We start from the raw sequence: 20,291 nt of genomic DNA, 5'->3' as shown, positions 1-20,291 counted from the left end.
TTTGCTCCTGGCCAGGACTCAGGTACTTTTTGCTGTGCTGGAAATTCCCTGTGCACACGCGGGATGGTGGAGCCATGGGTGCAGTGCACCTGCAGGGGGGTACAGGCACTCACAGCAGAGTGACTCACGCCCCATCCTCCCAGCCTGCCACCCAGCTGGAATTGCCTTGTGTTTGACTAAGAAATAATCTGCTAGGTTCTAGACAAACGCATCTGCCTGACACTTATTTACTACATGTTTTATTTAAGGCTTTAAGGTACGTTTATGTATCGTTGTGGTTTGCTTAGATCTGCGCTGTTATTGTGCTTTGGCAATTGCTTTAATTGCAATGCAAGGCAATTGAGGAAGAACACACAGAAATGATTTCAAAAGTGGTTCTTTTTAAAAAGAGCTGTTGAACAGGTTAGTCAGAACCGTGAGTCACTCCAGTTGAGTCATGCTTGCTTTTGGTGGCTATAGATTATCTGCTTTTCCTGTTTCTCCACGCAGCTGTGAGTAATGCCGTGGTAAGAACTGTACTGCTTTAGAGAATGGCTTTTCCCTGCTCTGCCTGAACACATTTATGCATTGGGCAGTCTATAAAGTCATTTTTTGGCCCATTCTCTCAAAGCACTCGAGTGGCTGGTAGCAAGATACAAGTGATGTGAAATCTGCCAGCTGTTGTGATGAGGGGAGAGAAAAGAGAGCAAGGGCCTCCCTACCAACCCATGGCTGGCAGCACTTCTGTGGGATCAGTAGGAAATGCTGGGAGTTATCCTGTTTTGCATTACCCCTTGTGCACCCACAGGGCTGAGACAGGAACTTTGGGATGGTTAATCAGAGCAGAGAAGATCCGTGAGGAACAGAAAAAGCGAGGGGGTGGGAGAGAAGAACAAATATGCCCTGAGATGGTAACTGGGTTGGTGCCTTAATAAGTGCTGGAGCTGAGTCTGGGTGTGTTGGAGGATTTTTTTTCTATATTTGCAGTGAGCATGCATCAACACAGCTGTAGTGTTAAGCATAATCCCAGAGCCTTTACAACCATCATCCCAGACACTGAATTAGCAGTGCATGTATTGGCCAAGGGTTTTCAGCTTGGTGGCTACCTAAAATTAGTCTGAAACTGTGTAGGTGCTTAAATGTGGGTTTGAGAGCCTGGATTTGGGTTAGAAAGTGTAGGCTGTAGTTCTTCAAGCTTCAGCAAAGAGAGGGAAGATAACTGTAGTTCTGAATATTCCTGAATATGCCTGCATTTAGACTACAGTATTCATTACTCTTTTTTTAGTAAGTACTGTCAGCATTTTTGTTAATATAAAGGCAAGATGTCCTATCCTTGTAATCTTAAAAAAAAAAAAGAAAATGTATTACAGTCAGGTTTTAAAGGATTAGTTATTATTTTTCTTTGGCTCTGCTTCTGAGAATTTTTATAAAGACTCTATTTCTCTCTAAAAATGGATGGCTCACCTAGAAATAGAACTCTTTTTCCGTGATTGGTATCTTTCTGACTGATGCTGTGGAACTGCTAGATGGAAAATATTATTAAAATTAGAAGGAAAATGTCTTTCTTATATTTACAGCTCTCTGAGTAGTGTAAAACCAAAACCAATTTTCTCTAGTTTATCAAAGGGTCAGGGGACTTACAATTTGAGATGGAAAATGTGATCATGTCATTAAGAACACTCAATGTGGTTTACAACAAAGGATTTAAATGCTTCAAAGGGGAGAAGTAATTTGCACTGCCCTTTTGCAATAGATAGCAAAGTGGTAAAGCTGCTTTCTGCATAAATTTCTTTCTCACATGGTTCTGCTCCCTTTCAGCAAATCCATACAGGAACTATCCAAGTCACAAATAGTTTGCATTGGGACCAAATTTATGTGAAAGAGGTCATTTGTTCAGTGTCAGCAACTGTTGTAAAGTTGCACAAGGTCTTCCCAAAGAAAACTCCTGCTTTCAGATTCTTTTTGAACCTTAAAAGCTGTTGCAAACATGGGATGAGAACATATTCAAACAATGTACTGAAAAGGAGAGTAGAGAATGCATAACTGAAGGGATGAGTACTGCCCTTGTCTGCTCCAGCATTTTAGAAAGCTGATTGTGGAGACCCCTGTGAGATGCTCTGAGCCAGCAGGAGAAGAAAGCTCTTCTGCAAAGTCTTGTTCAGGGACTGGTTCTGGTCCTTGGAAGAGGATCTCCTCGTAGGAGTTGGAAACAGCTACTAAACTTGTCCCCATGAAGACAATTGGCTGTTGTTCAAACCTCTCTGTGGTGCCATGGATGGTAAATCAGCTGTGGCCTGGCTGTGTCAGGACTCAGGTCCTGGTACCTGGGGCAGGAGACTGCGTTCCCTGAGGAGAGGAGATGTCCTGGGGCCCTGGCATGGGACACGTCTGCGCACAGGCTTGGGCTCTGTGCTACCTCAGGACACTCCTGAGCAAGGCAGCCAAGCCAGCCCACAAGATAAACACACACACATTAAGCAGGAGGCAGTGCAGCAGGAGAATAAAAAGGCAAGAGCACAGATGGTGTGTGGTTATGGAGATAATTCCTTGGCTTTGTGAAGAAATTAGGTCCCCGTTCCAGTGACTGCCACGGGTTCATCTCCTTCCCAAAGTACCACTATACCAAAGAAAATCCTTCTAAGTAATGAGAAAATTAACTTGAATATGTGTATAAGACATTTATGCTTTATCACATGTGCCATTTTCTTATATTTTCTGTAGGGTTCAGATTTTATGCCACAAAGTTGAATATTATATAACAGGATTGTATTATTTAGTTTCTATAGACTGTTGTGACCAGTTCTGGCTGTTTTACTCTGTTGCAAAACATGAAGTGCTGAGATTGTACATTTGGGTGAAATACAGTTTCCTCTGGCTTTTCCTCAACATAAAAGAAAAAATACTTTGCTTACTGGAAAAAAATCCCCCAAAACAAATCCAACAAAACCAAAGCAACCCAAAATGTAATGAAAGTTAAGAATATTCTCAGACTTTGGAAGAACAAAGTTATGTTTGTGCTAAGGAGCTGTGGATTGTTCCAGTAAATTAGAATAGTGCATGGTAGGACACAAGCACAGATCATGAGCCTGGATAGAAATAGAAGCCAAACAGAGGAGGACTACTTGCTAACAGAGGAAATTAAAACAGCAAGGAAACTGAGCAGGAATTTACCACTGGCTGTGGCTGCTAATATTTGGTGGTTCATTCACATGAGCCACCAAAATTATATTTTTTAATTTGTTTATTTTTTTTATAACATTCATATTTTCAGTGAAATACAGGTGCAGGGGAATATGGTATAACTGATGAGATGTTTCTCACGTCAGTGGATCATGATATTAGAAAAGTTAATGGCCTGAAACAGTAGGTTTCAAATGTCACTAACTACACACTTAGTGCATAGTAATTCAGAAAACAACTTGGAAAAAAAAATGGTAGGATTCATAACCATGCACTTTTCATGACAGAAATGAGAATGAGCAACTGGGGCTTTATAAACCCCCACAAAAATGGATGAGTTAATGCCCAGAAGATCTCCCTCAGCTACCCATCATAACTGTGTTCTACATTGGGACTGTTTGCTTATATTTGCTGGATTTATTCTGGATTTTGCTTGTGCCTTCCTATTTTATTCTCCAACGTGAGTTTTCTTTTGTCCACCACATTATTTTCTTTTCTGAGGTGTGGACAGCTTTTCCTTTCTGTAAGATTTAGATGGCTGGGAAGAAATATTATGTCTGAATTGACAGCCAGGAATAAGTTGACTAAGTGCAATTCTTTGTAGGATTTTTTCCATGGCTCAGAATGGGCTCCAGAGGGGCCTGTGAGAGGCTGGAGCTGTCATGGGTTTATATTTATTGATGCATGTAGCAAGTTCAGAAAAGAGTATATAAATAAACACATTTCATCAATTTTGACTTAATGACAACAGTTTCTTCTCTGACCATACTAGCCCCTGAAATTAATAAGCACTTGGCAAAAGAATAACAAAATTTATGTGTATGGATACTGACTGCAGTGAGTGGGGTTAAAAAGCTCTCCGTGGGATCCTGTGTTTTGTACAGTTGTATCTGATATGTGCAAATGGAGACTCCTTGCTTTTCCCTGTTTTTGATGTAGGAAGGAATATCTTCTTTAGGTTTTCAGACATTTCAAGTGTTCAGAGGAATGCAGAGTAAATCTAAATCCACTGCTAAGCATACCTGTGTTATTGTCTGTATTTCCTTTTGTTTCCAAAAGAAAAGTAGTTCTGGTTATTTATTATGACACAGCAGACTTAAGTTACATGTTATACTTTTGTAACTGCATTTATTGCTATTCTCTTTCTGAACTTCAGTCAGCATTCCTGGTGTCACACAAGCAGCAGTGAATATTCAGAGTTCTCTGAATGTGATCTAAATGCATAAAGTAGTTGTTAAGTGGCATAAGCATCATATAATGGTGTAGTTTTAAATTTCGTGTCCTGGGTTATTTTATACATGAATAGTTCATAATCTGTCTGTATCAGATTTTTCTGCAGTGCAACAAAAATAGAAAATAGGCAGTAAGCTCTTGAGAAAGAAAATATTCAGAGGCTTGGAGAGTCTGTCTTCATATCCAAAATTCAGGGACATGTGGTCACAGGGATCAGTCCTACTGGGCTGTAAGTACTGTGGGCAACATCCTTGGGTAATTAGCCAAGCTGCCCCTGGTACAGCTGCCCAGCCCTCTGAGAGCAGCCTGTGGGTGTTTTCTGCTGGTGTCAGAGGGTACAAATACCCAGTCACAGGTTTTGTAAGCTAGAAAGAGGCTTAGAGAGGATTCATGGCAAATCTGGTTTGTGTGTTACCTGTCCCCCAGATATCAGTAGGACTGATCTGGGAGTGTCAGGGGGTGCACAGTAATGCCTGGGGGGAAGGCCAGGTGTCCTCTGAAAACACACAGTTGCTGATAGTGGAACTCTTTGACAGTGCTAATTAAAGAGGTGCTTCTGGATGTCACTGAGAATAAGCTCTGAAATCAGACAGCAATTGCTTTAGGTTGGTTTTGATACATGGCTTCTAGGTTGGTATTGATTTTGTTTTATATCATTCTGGCTTCTCTGCTGCTGGGAAGGTAAAGCTACAGGTGATGTAAGGTAGTATGAACTGGTCTGCAAGTTACACGGAGGAGAGTGAGCAAGATCTGCCAAGTACCTCATAGATGAGTGCACTACTACAGCAGATGTGAAGAAAGACAAATACTGAAGCCTTTCAGGTATGTGATTCTGTGAAGAGATGTTTGGAATGAACATAAACATAAAAATTGAAGATATGTGTGTGTTTTTCCTCATCTTGCAGTATTGAGAGGAAAAACTGGCTATGAACTAGTGCTGAGTCTAGCCTGACTTTGGTGTAAACCTGCTGGAAATAGTTTTGTCGTCAGTGACAGTATTAAATGATCTGCAGAGGATCACTGCAGCTCAGTCAGTGGCACCACTCAGGCTCATCCTGCAGCCCTGTCAGTGCTGGATAATGACTCTTGGGCACCTCTGTAGAGATTTTCAGCAGAGCTGATGGGTCTTCTTGAAACAATGTGTTCTCTAGTAACAAAATTGGAGGCAAGGTTCTGTATTTCCAGTTTAGCACCCTTCCTCAGACCACAGGCCTGTGTGATGCTGATGCTGTTTAAGAAGGGCAGCAGGATTGGTGTAGCCTTGCAGCAGAGCTTGGTGTGGGCTCCCTGCCCCAGCAATTCCCAGTGCTGCTCAGGTATGTGCACCTGGGCTGCAGAAATCAAGTTTTGGGACTGTAGTGGTCCACAATCTGCACAAAACTCTGTAGCTCCATGATATTTTTTCCCTTTAAAAGAGCAGGGATCTGTTCCTTTTGAGCTGCAGGGTGGATGTGCCTCCCTCAGTGCAAACTTGGATGTACTGTGGGAGTGTGTATGGGATTCATGGGCCTACTGCTTAAAAGGCTTGAGCCAGGCATTAAGTGGAGTTTGACTGCACACTGAAATCTCTTCAGAAAATATATATATTCATGCCCTGAAGTCGTGCAGGTGCACAAAGTTTTACCCAACCCAACAGAAGGGCACCTTATGGAATTTCCCTGGGCTGGGTTATGACAGCTGTGTCTGCACCTACGCTCAGCTGGAGTCTCTTCCTGCATGGGCCTGTCAGTTCATTTAGAGATCGACTGAGCGCTGCTTCCCCCGGGTTCCCCCCCTCAGATGATGTCCTAATTAGGTCACAGAGAAAATCAGAGAGGTAGAAGCTGCACTGAGTGCTCACCAACCGGCTCCTACATGTAATTGCTGTATTTTAGTTTAATTTCTCCTGAGATGTTTGCTGATGTCTTGGAGAATGTTGCCCATAAAAAGGCAGGCTGCTCATCAAGAAAGCAACTCGGTGAACACATGAATATTCTGAGCTGCAGTGCGTAGCACTCGGTATTTATCACTACAGGAGAGTGCATGTGACTCCTCTCTCACATGGCAGCTCCTTGGTTTATGCCTTGCAGATTTGGAAAATTGCAAAAGTATCCTGCAGGATCACTTTTGAGGAAAGGGCAAGGCACTGGAACGATCCACAGTGCTAACATTTTGCTGCAGAATGATTCCTTCCCTTACCCCTCAAGAAAATCCTGTGTGTGGGAAGACAACAGACTTGCTAAAGTCAGAAATGAGTTGCTGCTTTACTGCCTAAAGAAAAGTCAGAAGTGTGGCCTCAGAAGTAGCAGTGTGACCTGCCAAGGAAGAATATTTAATGTGCTCCTCAGAGCAGTGGAGCTGAACGAGTTCTGTTCAGCAAACAGGTGGGACTCAGTGCACCTCCTTGTTGGTACAGCTTCAGAGGGAGATAGGGGATGGCTGGAGCACTTCAGGGTATTGTTTCTTGGCAGGAACACACATGCTCCAAGAAAAACAAATTTACTCAGTATTTTTATGAGTCTCTGAGCTCAGGTCTGGCAGGGATGACTTGACTTCATCCAGAGAGACAGTAGTGGGGAGATCATTCAAAGTTTCCCTTTATTTGGGTAGTGGAACATGAGTAACTCCTTCCCTGAGCAGGAGGGCGTTGCCTGGGCTCCTCATCCTGCACTGTGTGTGTCACATTGCGCCTCTCACGTCCCTCCACATGCCCAGGGCAGCTCCCTTGTATGGCCTGACTGCACTGCAAAATATTATTGCCTTGGATGCAGCAGTTCCAGCACAGGCACTTTGGATCTGTGGAGTAACAAATAATAAAGAAAATAGTCTGGTAATAAATGCTAATCACACCCTATAGGCTTGCACTGAGTTATTAATCAGGTAGTAGATATTACATGCGAAATCCTAAGTTTTCCAGAACCTTAAAGAGTTTAGAGTTCTTTGTGAATGTGTAACTTCCCCTTTAAAATACAGTTTATTTCCCAGGACAAATTCTTTGTTATTCTGTATTTCGGGTTGATAGGCCTCATCATTTGTCTGAGTCAGAAACACCCCTAAAGGAAAGCAGTCATTTAGTGAGATGAGCAAATTTGGGAAATTGAAGCAAAGGTTCTGTTCTGCAGGTGAACCCAAAGATCCACAAAGCCTGCAGGGATGTGGGCGTGGAGGGCGTGTGACATTTTAGACAACTGCAGCTTGGAGAGTTTCCCTATTCCTTCTTCTTTTTTATGACATTTTGATTGTTGTGCTCTCCTGCTGTGCTGAAGCCAGAACTATCTCTGCCCACTTCTGTCTCACTACCTCTCTCTGCTTTTGCAGACTTACACTGCCAGCTAATGCTGTTCTGAGCTTATGAACATATAATTTATTTTGAGTATGTGTCTCTGTTACGTGCAAACCCGAGCTGGATGCTGTCATTCCTGGCTCATTCTTCTTCCTGACCTAGCAGTAATTCTCTTGATGATACAAACCAAATAACGGATGGAATTTCTATGCCAATCTATTTGCCAGCCATAAACAGGCAATATATTAGTCAAACTTCCAGAAGTGAACAGCAACATACTTCTGAATCTTGGTATCTCCAAAAAATATGTAGATGTTTGCTTTGGGGATCTCTGGCTTTTTTTGTCAGCTAAGGGCTGTCATGTGATGTTTATATTGGCTAGATCAACACTTGGCAAAAAAGGGTAAGAACAAAACTGGGTATAAAATGGGAAGCTTTTCTGCAGAGTCTTTTTCTAGACATAGGATTTGCAAAAAATATGAATCACTGAAACTGCTCAGAAGAAATAAGGAAAAACTGATTTAAAAGCCTTTATTTTCAGAATTTCAGAGACTTGTATTCTGATGAATTCAAAATAAAAAGTCCTTAAAAGTTTATTTGTTACTCAGTGGGGAAGTTCAAAACTTACTTCACACATAGGTTTAGCTTCATTTTCATTGACACTTCAGGATGATGAGGGGCCTGGCATGTCATCTGAATGTGGTGATGAAATATATCTGGCACTGAGAATTTTGGTGTGTTAGAGTGACGTTTTACAGCATCACACCCCAACTGGCTTGCATGTCATTATTGGAAATAAGGAGATAACAGCAGTTTGAGGTTCTCTCCATGCCTGGGACTTAGAAGGAAGCAGAGATTCAGGCTCAGGCACCTTTGGCTCTCCCTCATGAGGCCAGAGATTCCTTGCCTGCTCTGGGCTCACCCTGAGCTCATGGATGGGAAGCAGGTGGAAGGAGATGGGGACAGCCAGTGGGGCCCAAGCCAACATCACTGTTGAAATGAGTATTTGTCCCTAGAGACAAATTACTTCCATGTGGTAAAAGAAGAAAATTTATCATGAGTGTACTGTAGTTCCTCTCTTGTGTTCCCCAGGAGCAGGGTGGCTCCGTTTATCTGACTGGGACACTGCTCTGAAATAGCTTCCTGAGTTTGGCTGGCCTTTACTTATTGTTTATTATTTATTTACTTATTTGTTATTACAGTGCCTGTTTTACAGGAAATTTCATTTTCTTGAATGGTTTCGCAACCTTATAGGAAGAGACTATTTACACTGATTAAGTGCTGTCTTTAAAACTAGTGGAAGTTTGTGAGTGAGCTGCAATGTAAAGTGCTTCCCTAAAGGAGATTTAGCAATCGCTGTTCAGCACCAAAGTCCAGACAAACCACGGAAAAGGAATGATGCTTTAAACTTGGCCTCAGTCCAAAGCATCCCTCTCTCACAAACTGATCTTCGGTTGTGTTGTTTTTCCAGTAATAACATCAAAGCCCAGCAGTGTGTTTGCACAGGAAATGAATTTGTTGAGAATTAGACCTTGACTTATGCACCCACAAATGGAGAAGTCATATTTGCAAGAGCTCCCTTTCTTGTGGGGTGTGTGTAAGTACCCAGTCCTTTAGATTCTACTCCAGCCAGCTGTGATGCTTATCAGTGTGATTTTGTGATAAAATGTAGTGATTCCTCCATTACACACTCGAAGTGCTACCCGTGAACCCAGCCTAACCATTCAAAATCAAGAGTCAAGCATTCTGGAATCTATCTCTTAAAAAGAGTATCACTTATTTTTAATGACACTCTACTTATTGAGCATGTAAATTAAGCTTTTACTTCCCACAACATGTAGAAGAATACCTTTGTTCAGTTGCTGTCCTGCAAATAGAATAGCAATAAAGAAATTTATATTTGTATGGCCAAAGCAATAGAAATGGGAACAGGAGGAGAAAAAAGTCTGAAATTTCAGTTTTAAGGTAGGATTTAATTATTAAACATTAAATTTAGCTTTTCTGTTCATCCTCCTCTCACAAAACCTGCTCTCTGAAGGGCAGGGGTCCCTGCAGACTGGTGATATTCTGATCCCCGGGTGATTGCTGCTATTGTCCACACTGATGTACAGGTACAAATAGAAGCAGGCAGGGCAGGCAGTGTGTGAGAGGCAGGGAGGCTGCGGAAGAGGCGATGTGCTGTCAGTGCTGCTGGCGAGAGAAAAACGATTGTCAGGGCTGTGATTCCTGGCTGCCACTGCTGCCTGGGAAATGTGTGTCAACACCACGCAGAGGCACAAGCTGCTGCTGCGGGGAGGAGGAGGAGGAGGTGCCTCTTTATCCCTGCTCGGCTTGATGCTGGCGTCTCAGGGATGCCTTTGTCACAAACAGGAGTGCTAGCAAGGCGTTGTCTGCGTTGCTTTCTCTCTCCCCCAGCCCAAACAACAACAACAACAAATTCCATCTCTGCTATGTAGCAGTGAGACTGTTTGTTTGTCGGGTGGTTTATTTTTTCTTTTGTTTTTTTTTCTTCTTTGCTGCTGTAAGATTTCAGGATGATACAAGAGTGTGTTCACTGGATTTGAGGGGTGTTGTTCCAGGGGGAATTCCACTAATGCCTCAAACCCAGCAATTTGCAATATCCTGAGCTGACCCTGCTGAATGTATTACATCAGGTCAGAAACATTTAGTTGCAGGAGCACAGCAGCCTATTCCTTTCACAGGAATGGTTTCATCTACTGCTTGCTGTTAGCTTAATAACCTTTTCCTACTTGAAATGTCCATTCTGCCAGATTTTTTTTTTTTTTTTCATCGAATCCCTTGGGGTTTGGCCCTGAGCTGAGCATGTAAGAGACCACTGAACAAGAAAACCTCCAGACAGCTTAGCTGGGCAACCTTATTTAAGTAAAACCCCCTCCCTGTGTTTGATGAGCCAGTTGCACTTAAAGGACAGAACGCCAAATACTTGTTCGCAAACCTAAGCCTTTATTAACAGCATTTTACAACTATAAAGGTCATGATCCGAGCCTCAGAGCCTACCTGCACCCCTGCCCGAATCCTGGGCGCTGCTGCTGGGCTTTGTGAGTGCTGTAGGACTAATCCCTGTGGTTCCCTGACTGTGAGCATGTGCAGAGCAGCCCAAGGTAGAGCGAGCACACAGACGTGCCTCGCAATGCCATGTTTGTGCATGTGTTCCCACAGCTGAGGAGGAGACAGGGAGCCTGCCTGCCTTGCTGATTTATCTGATGTTTTCTTGTTTCTGTTTCAGCATTCAGGATAAGTCCTTCAACACGACAGCTTTAGCAGAGTAAGTGAACACTTTAAAGATGTCCTTATTTTTAAACAAGAATAATGAGTTTAGTTACCGTGCAGAATAATTGTGAGTGGTATAGGAGAAGTCCCAAGGTATCTGTCATGTATGTTGAGTTTTCTGTAATCTAAATATATTGTTGACTGTATAAGAAGGATTGCATAAAGCAGCTGCCTTTAAATGCTCTGGGACTAGCAGTGAAATACCTTTTTTGGGAGAATATATGCTGGGTGCACATCACACATGTTTAAGTGCATGATTTTCAGTGTCGGATAAACCTCCTGTCAAAATATTGCTCATTCCTGGTACTGATGATCCTGTCAAACACAAGCGTGTCTGTCTTCTAGGGACACATGGTCTGTACTTACCACAAACATTGTTAGGAAAAAATCATTAGGAAATATTTGGAAAAATCCCTATATGTTATTTAGACAAGCCAAGTACCAAAAATGTCATTTCTTTGTTATCAACTTCACAAACCCCTTAGATGGCCTTTTGTATGTTTCATAATCGTAAGGATGTATATGTTGATTTTTCTTGCTGTTTTACAGAGACAACAGAACAAGGGAGGACATTAGAAAGTTAGAAAAGCAAACCCTCTAGGAGCTATTGCAAATGAACCGGCCTTTGTCTTATTTTAGTTCAAACCACTCCAATATTGGTGTTCTGTGATTTTTATTTTGCATGCTTTTGATTGTTTCAAAAGCTTTTGGGGAAGATTCTGCAGCAGTAAGGAGCCAAGCTGTTTTTCAGGAGGAAAATGATGTATGGATTTGTTTGTGTATTAGGTGAGTTTTATTTTAAACTGCTAAAATGCTCATAAACTGAAACACCCCAGCTGGACAGTGAGCTGTTTGCTGACTGCTGTGGGGACAGGGGACATTCTGAAAGCAGGCCAAGTTGTAATCATCTGAGCCATCCCTAAGTGTTGTCATAACCTCTACAGGAAAAGTAATATTTCAAAGGAGTCTAAAGAATTTTGTTCTCTTATATTGCTTTGTTTTATTGGCTTATATTTCCTTGCTTTATTTGATATTTGAATTTAGTCACACTTTTTGTGTGACTGGGACAGGTATGAAGCTAATAAATGATGGAGGGGTTTTTGTTTGCTTGTATGCATGTTTCCTTTCTTGTGTTCCTGTTAGTTAAGTGATGAATTGTGGTCTGCAAAATTATGAGTTGTTCCCCCTTCACACAAAAACAGTCAGATTACAGACAATATATTTTTTGGTTTTTTTTCTCCTTCCCTTTTCTCTGTCCCTAAGTACATCCATTGTTTCCTGTAGAGATTCCCCTGGAGCAATCCCCAGGCCTCCCTCCCTCACCCCTGAGGTTTCTGGGCCCTGCAGGTGATGGTTTTTCCCTGTGGGCCTTCATGTTAAACCCAAGCTGGGACTGTGGTGCCAGCCCTGCCCCTGGGGGGATCGAGAGGGGCTGGATCTCCCTCATTTCAGCTGCTGTTGGTTCTTGTCTGTGGGATTTCATGTTTAATCTTCTGTTTCCAAACAAAGGGGGAGAGACGTGCTTTTAGAAAAAAAGCAAGTGAACAGTGATGTCTGAAAAGCATTGTCCAACTGAACAAACTTGGTTTCCAGAGCTGCCTTCCCTAAGTTTTGTTTGGAGCTGTCCCCCAACACCTGCTTTTGAGAGCTGCTGAGGACACACAATTCTTACTGATTTCAGCACTTACTGTGTGTGTTGATCATCTCTGAAAACAGATGAAAATAGATTTACTTTTATTTAGCAGAAGAAAGAGAGAGCTTGCCATGCAAATGTAGCCATTTAACATTTTCTGTCTTTATCTGTGACAAAGGCAAAGGCAGGGGTTCCTGAATGACACAAAGCCAATGGTACAGCACTTTCAGGAACATTTCCCTGGACAAGGAGAGTGCCTGGGGGTGCAAAGCTGCCAGCAAGCCATGCACACAGCCTGGCCTGGGAGCTGTGCACGTGAGCACCTGAAAGGTCAGGCCAGCAAAAGAGACCAGCTTCCACTCTCTTCTGAAATGGCTCCCCTGGGAAGGTGAAAATGGAAGAAAGTTAAATACAGGTGACACATTGGTCCCATCAGCCCAGAGACCCTGGAGGAACACAGAGGCAGCGCTATCCAGAGTCAGAGCAACACTCCATCAAGGAGGGAATCCCATCTCTGTCCTGACTCTGGCCCATGCCATAAGGTCCATAATGGATGTACTTACTTTTAAGAGCTATCCCTAAGTCAGTAGCTGGATTGGGCACTGAAGGGAGAGGATTCACATCACTGGTTTTGTTAAAAGACAGCTCCTACCCAATGAAAGCCTCAACCCATTTGGATTTCTGACCTGAAGCTGTTGTGGCATGTTCTCTGGTGGTTTAGGAGTGAGGAAGGTGCTGCTGCAGTTTTTAGGTTGGTGGGAAGTCTCTCTGCGAATAAGCCACAAACTATCAAAAAACTTACCAAACTCTAGAAAGACTATCACCCTATCTATTAAATACAGCTAAAGATAGACAACAGGATTTACAAGTTACTGGTGAGAGGAAAGGAAGGTATGCATGATTGTTTTGGTATGTGCAGAAACATAGCATGAACACAGAAGACACATTTCCTTAATAAATCCATGTAAAAACCCTCCATGCTTTAAAGGTGGATATTCATATTATATCACAAATTCATCTTTTTGATGGTCCTGCTATGGTCCTAGCCTCAAGCAGTCTTGTGTGAGTGAGCTCTAAGCCTCCTGGTTATTATTTATTCTAGCACAGAAAAAAATTTCTGTTGGAAATTTAAGACTCTGTTGCTTCTGAACTTCCTCAGGATCTTTTAAATTTCATTATGGTCATTGTATTCTTTGACTTGTTGTTGCTTGTCTTTCCTATCTACCGCCATCCAGTAACTGAAATACACTTTGTCACACTCACTTTTGTTGTTTATAAATTGTGTCTTGTTTTATGACTTCTATCAGTTGCTGGATGCTGAGTTAGGACCCCTGCACCCCGAGCTCACCTCCTTACAGCCAGTTTGGCTCCCCCTGCTAAGGAGAGTCCTTAGGTGGACTTGGCTTGGCCACTGGGCTTGTGCTCAGCCATCCACTGTCCCTCCAGAGAGTGTTCCCCATTGCCAAGGTGGTCTTTGGGGACTGAGAGCTGCCAAGCAAGGTGACCGGTGAGAGGAGAGTGGAGCAAAGCTGCTGGCAGAGCTGCCTCCTCCCACCTCCCCTCTCTGAGGCACACAGGAGACAGAGTTTGTCCCTTTAGGGGATCCCTGGACTTTGCTGGCCGTGGCTTGGCCCATGGTGCACACCCCACTTGGTGGCACATTCTTGTCTGTGCTGGGAGCTCTGTCCATCCAGCTCTGACCTTGGCACTGTCTCCTCACAATGCATTTCTTTCTCTTGTTTCCTCCCTCTGAAATATTCCTTCTAGCTCTACAGCCAGGTTGCTGGTTCCTTTCACACTGGGCTTCCTTATTCAAGCCCCAGCGTGTCCTGTGCCCACCCCTTGCTGTTTCCCATGAGGCAGTCAGGTACTAGCCAGAGGGGAAGGTGTGAGTGGCAACCAGATTTCTACAGTGAATTTTTCCATTTTGCACCCCAAGCCCTGTCTTCCACCCATCATCCCACTTTGCCATGGGGGAAGCTGCTCTCATTGCAGGGACATTGTGTGATCAGGGTGATCTGCCACGGGAGTTCTCTGCCCCAGTTGTGAGCAGCAAATGCTTTCATGCATATGCTGATGTATTCAGGAAGTGTAAACACTTGAGTGGCCCTTTAAATATTTTCTGCTGCAGTCTGACTTTTGATATAGACACCAGCAGAAGACTGGTGGGGAAGAGGAATATATTAAAACCCTTGCCATCAAATTGCAATGCAGAGCTATGAATGTGTCACTTAGCGTACTCTCTTCTAAGTGGGGCAGCTCTTCTCAAAATTTAACAAGTCATCAAAAGTACAGGCTGCTTCCCCCATAATGAAGAGATTCCTCTGCCAGAAAACTTCAAGGGATCCAGGCCTCCTTAGTGTCTGTGCCCTGTGAGTATGAACTGAGGGTGAGGAAAGAGCCCTGACTCTGCCTCAGCAGTACCAGGCTCGGTGTTTGCATCCTTTAGGAGTGCGTGCTTATGGGTGCATGTTTATTTGGAGAAAGACTGCTCATGGACTTTGCAGGTTAAATCATCCTGCAGAGTTCAGCCATGCAGCCAGTGTCATGTTCAGCTCTCAGTGGCTGTAGTTAGTTGTGGTTTATTTCTCCAGATTTCTTTTTTGATTAGGCAGCCTTAGGACAACTTTTCTGTTTGTAACTTAAAGGAAATAATTGATTATGATTGTTCAGGCATCTTGAAAAGTAGCGCTCATTCAGTTTTTAAGACTAACTCTCACTTCATAATTTAATTTGGGATTTTTTTTTCCTGCTGCACAAGGGGTGGCTGCTCTATCATGGTTAATATTTTTGTGAGTTTGGGAGAACAACATTCTTAGTTGTGTCTCATTGTTTTTGAGGTTAATGTGAAGTATACTATAAGCAATTAAAATACAGAGTATCTTGTAATTTTCCTGTGTTTTTTATGGTAACATCTGAATTCCTTGTAATTATTCCCATTTGTCTGAAAATTATATACCAGATTGTGCACACTTATCATCTCAAATCCTTTTCTTCGTCTGAGATTTGGACTATCATGGAACAGCTATGGCATTAAATGACCCTAACTAAAGCGTGAGGAGAAGAAGAAATGTGTTTATAGTTTGAGCTGCACTGTAATGTTATTAAAAGCTAAGTTTCTGCAGCTGGAAGAAAACCAGTAATTATCTTGCATTCATTTTGAAGGTGTGACGGGTATTCCGACCCTGTGCATGAAGATCAAGCAGGCAGTTCCAGTCCCAGGTACTCTCCTGTAAACTTTGTCTGAAATCTGTTGGCAGCAAATGAAGCTGTGACTGCTTCTGGCAAACCATTAGACAGAAACCTTTATTCTCGAGGGAATGCAGAATTTCTGGGGGATTACCTGCAAAAGCTGTTAGTATTTCTGGGAAATACGTATTTATCTTGTGTACTTCTGTGTGATGAATATGGAGATTAATTACTGCTGCTATTATATAAGTAAATATATTATGGTCTGTATTCTTAACTTCACATCGTACTCCTGTCATTCAGATGCAGCTGTGGTGCTTATACACTGAATTTTACTGTACAGCAGCTGGTACAAAGCAGTAGTAAGCAGAGTTTTTCAACTCATTGCTGAGTGTGTCTGGGAAAAAAATCCTTCCAATTGTAATTTAACTGAAGTATTCTTGAGGCATGCCTCTCTCATGGCTAGGTTAGCACATATTGATTGCTCGGGTATGCAATTTAACCTTTCAGGAAGATTTTAAGATCAGAGGATACCTTAAAATTAGCAACACTTGTGCACATTGTTGGAGTGCCCGTGGGCTATCAAGCTGTAACTATAACAACAGCCTTGGAGCACACTTGCAGAAGGCATGGGCAGCAATGGTGTTCAACTCCACAGGCACCCTGCAAGCATCCGTCTGGATGCTGATGGGCCACAGATGGAAAGTGAGTTTGGCAGCTCAAAATCCTTGGGAGAAAACATTGAACCAGCAAGTCATGCTTTCTGGAAAAAAAAATAAAAAACAATCATAAAAGCCAAACATCTCAGGGAGATTTAATTCAATAGGCTTTGACTCCCTCAGCTGAGGAAGTTTCACACCAGGAGAGAGGTGGTCTCCCAGCTAACTATGAGGATGCTGCCAGCTGAAGCTCACATGTGAAATCCCACCTGAAATCTGTGCTCCAGGCAGGGGCTCTGGAGCAGCCAAGGCTCCAGCTCCAAATCCGCCCAGCTGGCGCTGCCAGCTCCCGGCAGCCTCGCCCCCTGCACTGCGGTACCGTCACGGTGCCATGGAGGGGCTCCAGAGGAGGGCACGGGGCCAGGCCCAGGCTGGAGTGACGGGGTGTGCGTGGCACACGGCTCTCCTTGGAGAGGGCTCGCACGGTGTAGTCTGGGTGGGGATTGAAAATGTCTGTCCCACATCCCGCATTAAGCATCCTTGGGTAACAGTGTCTGTTTAGGCCACCAGGTGTGCCCTTAGACAGGAGGATGTTTTCTCCAAACATCTCTGCCTGTTCAGACCTTACTTTGAGTGCCTTCCTCCTTCCTTCCCTCTGGCCTCAAAGCCAGACGCTGTCAGAAGGGAAGTGTGTTGTAGAGAGGAATTATTGTCTGTGATGATATCTTTGTGAGATTACAGTTTACTGTGAATCACTGGGTGGGGGAAGCCTTCTGCATAAAAAGGATGGTTTCAGATTTTATTTGGGGAATGTGAACTGTAGGTCTGAAGCCCAAGAGTGCCTCTAAAGCTAATGTTTAAGTAGCTCCACAGCTGAGTGTGTAATAATGCTAACAGTGGTTTAGATCCATTACTGATGTGTAGACCACTAAACTTAGTAAAAGCAATATGCCATAAATAGCTAAGATCTTGTTGCTCTTCTTCCTTCATAATGTTTTGACAGGTGTCTGAAATCCTGCCTGATGCATTTCAATTTTATTTTCTTACAGAGACGATGATAACAAAGAAAATTACCCGGATAACTCTGCTGTCTTAGAGGAAAGACAGCTGCCTTTGCAAGACACTCAGCAGCACAAGCAGCAGGTGGTAATTGACTGCGCTCTAAAGCCTGAAATGGGCAACTTAAAGCTGAGGAAACCCAAGCCCATTGCAAAGCTAGAAAATGGAAAAAGCCATGAGGAAAGTCAGGTAAAGAATTTAACTTACCAGGGGTAGGCATGTGGCACAATGTCTAAGCAACTTTTGAAATGCAAAGAGCGACTCCCTGGTAATTCATGGTGTGATTTGAGACTCCACAATAATCTACCCTGATTTCCAGGGACCTGCAGTCTGCAACCTTCCTGTAATAGTTTCTTTCAGCTAGGGAATTGCAGAGAGGGTTGTGCTGCATCTGCTTTCAGGAGTGGAGAGCATAGCTGGTGATGTGCAAATATTTCTCCTTAGTTTTCCTGTGTTTCCTTGCAAATACAAAAACTAGGTAGCTGCAGCACTAGATTAGACAGTTTCTGTTTTGTTTATTTGATCAAGGATCTCTTATACTGGTATTTTGGCTGCAAACAGAGAGATTTCATGGTTTTCCTTAATCTTAATTTCTGTTTTTCTCATATTTAAATATTAAGGCCATACCAGTGCAGTAGCATACTGGTAGCAGTGCTACCCTCCACCATCTTCACAGGCTGAGCTGGAGGGAGCAGAACTGTAAATTCTGTAAAAGGTGTTAAGGAAGACTAGAGATGAGGAAGCTTCTGCTGCTGACTCTGGAGGTGCATTTGCTCTGTTGACTCTAGAATTCCACCTCTCAGCAGCTGCTGAAAATGCCTCTGTTCCTCCCTGGTGCTTCCTAAGTCATGTTGGATGCGTGGTGTAAGGGGTAGAGCTCTAGTGCAGATTTAACCCCTCAGCTGGAAATATTCTCATATCCAAGACAGTTAATATTAACGTTGGTAGATTTGTTGGTCTGCAGTAGGCACAAGGCCTGACATCTGAAAATACAGATGTCTGTGTTTACATAAAATTGTGCATACACAAATACCGATGTCCATATTTCCATTTCTTCTTTGTGGTATAACATATTTGGCTACTTTTTGTCTCTCCTCCCTTCTTGTTTATGGATAGAAATTTGAAGAACTCTTTCTGAAGTGCTTCAAACCTATCATAGACTAGGAATTATTTTGGACCAAATTTAGAATGGGATTTCATCATGTCAGACAGAATGTCACCTTCTAAGTCAGAACTGTCCTTTTGAATCCCTGAAGGAAAATGAAAAATAAATGATATTATCACAGTCTCTTTTTGAATATCAATGTCAAACTCCTGCCCTAAGCTTCCTGCCTGTTCTTCTGGAACTCATCCAGAAATAAAGCAATAACTGGGGTTTTCTTTTGCTACCATACTGCGTTACTAGGAAATATTATTTAACCTGCAGGGAGACAAACTGTGTGTGTTTATCAGCTGAACAGAAAGAATGAGGGGAATCTTGCCCTGTGAAGAGCAGGTGGAGGCAGATGAGGAAGAAGAGCCATGAAGAAGCAGTAAATGGGGCAAGGTCTGTCTCATAGGTCATCTGTTGCTTCTTCAGCCTCTTCCAAGGCCCCTGTGTGTGTCCTGCCTGTGCCTCTCACCCAACGAAGGCCAACACAGCACAGATTTGCTGCTCTGTGGCATTTTACGTGGCCCCAAGGGGCTAACTGGAAATGGGGAAATTCTTTCATGGGAAACTTCCTGAGTATAGAAGTAGACTGCCATAAAATACCAGGGCGACTGAAGTATGCAGCCTGTGGAAGGAAAAACGGTGCCAGGCAGATAATTTTCACATGACTCAGGGCTTGAATTAGGGAAGGCAGAAGTGATGAAACACTGTAACTGCACGAACCTTCCTTGGTGAAACCCTTTGCCACCAAGCCACTGGATGGGATAAATGGGGTACTCCCAAGCAGCTGACAAACAGCACTTTCTGAGCACATGCGTTTGTGAAAGAAAAGCGGGATGCACTGCACATCGTGATTAAGCTGTTTATGCTTGTTTTCCTGAGATTATTGACAGAGTGCTTTTTCAGTCTTCTCTCTTCCCCAGCCTGACTTCTCTGTGGCATCAGAAAGAGTGACACCAGAGCAGTGACAGAATCTCTGTTAAAGGTGTTGCTCTGATAAGCCAAGGAACTGTTTGCTATGATCTCTTATGTGTTACAAATCCATGAGCTGCTTTTACAGAGAATTGTCCCTTTAAAATTAGAAGAGGCTGTTGGGAGATGGATAAGTTTGCTGCGTGTGTTGGAAGGATTAGAGTCTGTTTGGATGGGAACCATTTTTGTGTGCCTTTCTCGTTGTGAGAATCCAAGGGGTTTCCATTGTAGAAAGGTCACTGAGAGGACACAGACAGCTGTGTCAAGTAGAGGAAAGATGGGCAGCTTGAGGATTTTGAGCTTCACAAGGCTCTCAGCTGAAGTGTCATTCCTGTGCCTCTGATATTTTTGGCATAAGTGTAGCCCTGTGGTCATGTGCCTTTGCTCTTCTTGAAGAAAAGGTCATTAGATTTACACTGATGATTAAAAAACTAAGTGTAATAAAAGAGCAGCATCAGGTGACTTCACTTGACCACTTCCCAGATGACAAAATGTCACCGGAATAAAGCTGCACTTTGCCTGTTACCTGCAGTTATTTCCCTGGGGCAGGAGCTGGCTCTGGAGGCAGCTGTAACCTTTCCAAATGGAGTATGGGAAAAGAGGAGGCTGCTGGAATGTGACTGCACTGCTGTACTCCAGCTATTTGGTTTCATCTTTCCCACAGTTCCATGAGCTTCCTTATCA

At 43.1% G+C, this 20,291-nt stretch overlaps 1 protein-coding gene across 5 annotated transcripts in view; it reads left to right on the top strand.

Moving 5' to 3' along the window:
* FAM13C (family with sequence similarity 13 member C) overlaps positions 1 to 20,291 on the top strand; it is a 115,153-nt gene that overhangs the window by 57,630 nt on the left and 37,232 nt on the right. For 4 of the 5 annotated variants that reach the window (XM_063406063.1, XM_063406061.1, XM_063406059.1 and 1 more), the window contains exons 7-9: positions 10,902 to 10,940; positions 15,744 to 15,800; positions 17,476 to 17,674. In XM_063406063.1, the coding sequence (XP_063262133.1) occupies positions 10,902 to 10,940; positions 15,744 to 15,800; positions 17,476 to 17,674 (295 nt within the window). The remainder of the gene's footprint in view (positions 1 to 10,901; positions 10,941 to 15,743; positions 15,801 to 17,475; positions 17,675 to 20,291) is intronic. The other variant, XM_063406060.1, reaches the window with a different exon arrangement.

This window comes from Prinia subflava, chromosome 9, assembly GCF_021018805.1.
Source record: "Prinia subflava isolate CZ2003 ecotype Zambia chromosome 9, Cam_Psub_1.2, whole genome shotgun sequence".
Taxonomy (NCBI): Eukaryota; Metazoa; Chordata; class Aves; order Passeriformes; family Cisticolidae; genus Prinia; species Prinia subflava.
Note: the sequence above shows the minus strand (reverse complement) of the source record. Positions and strands in the feature narration are given on the sequence as shown.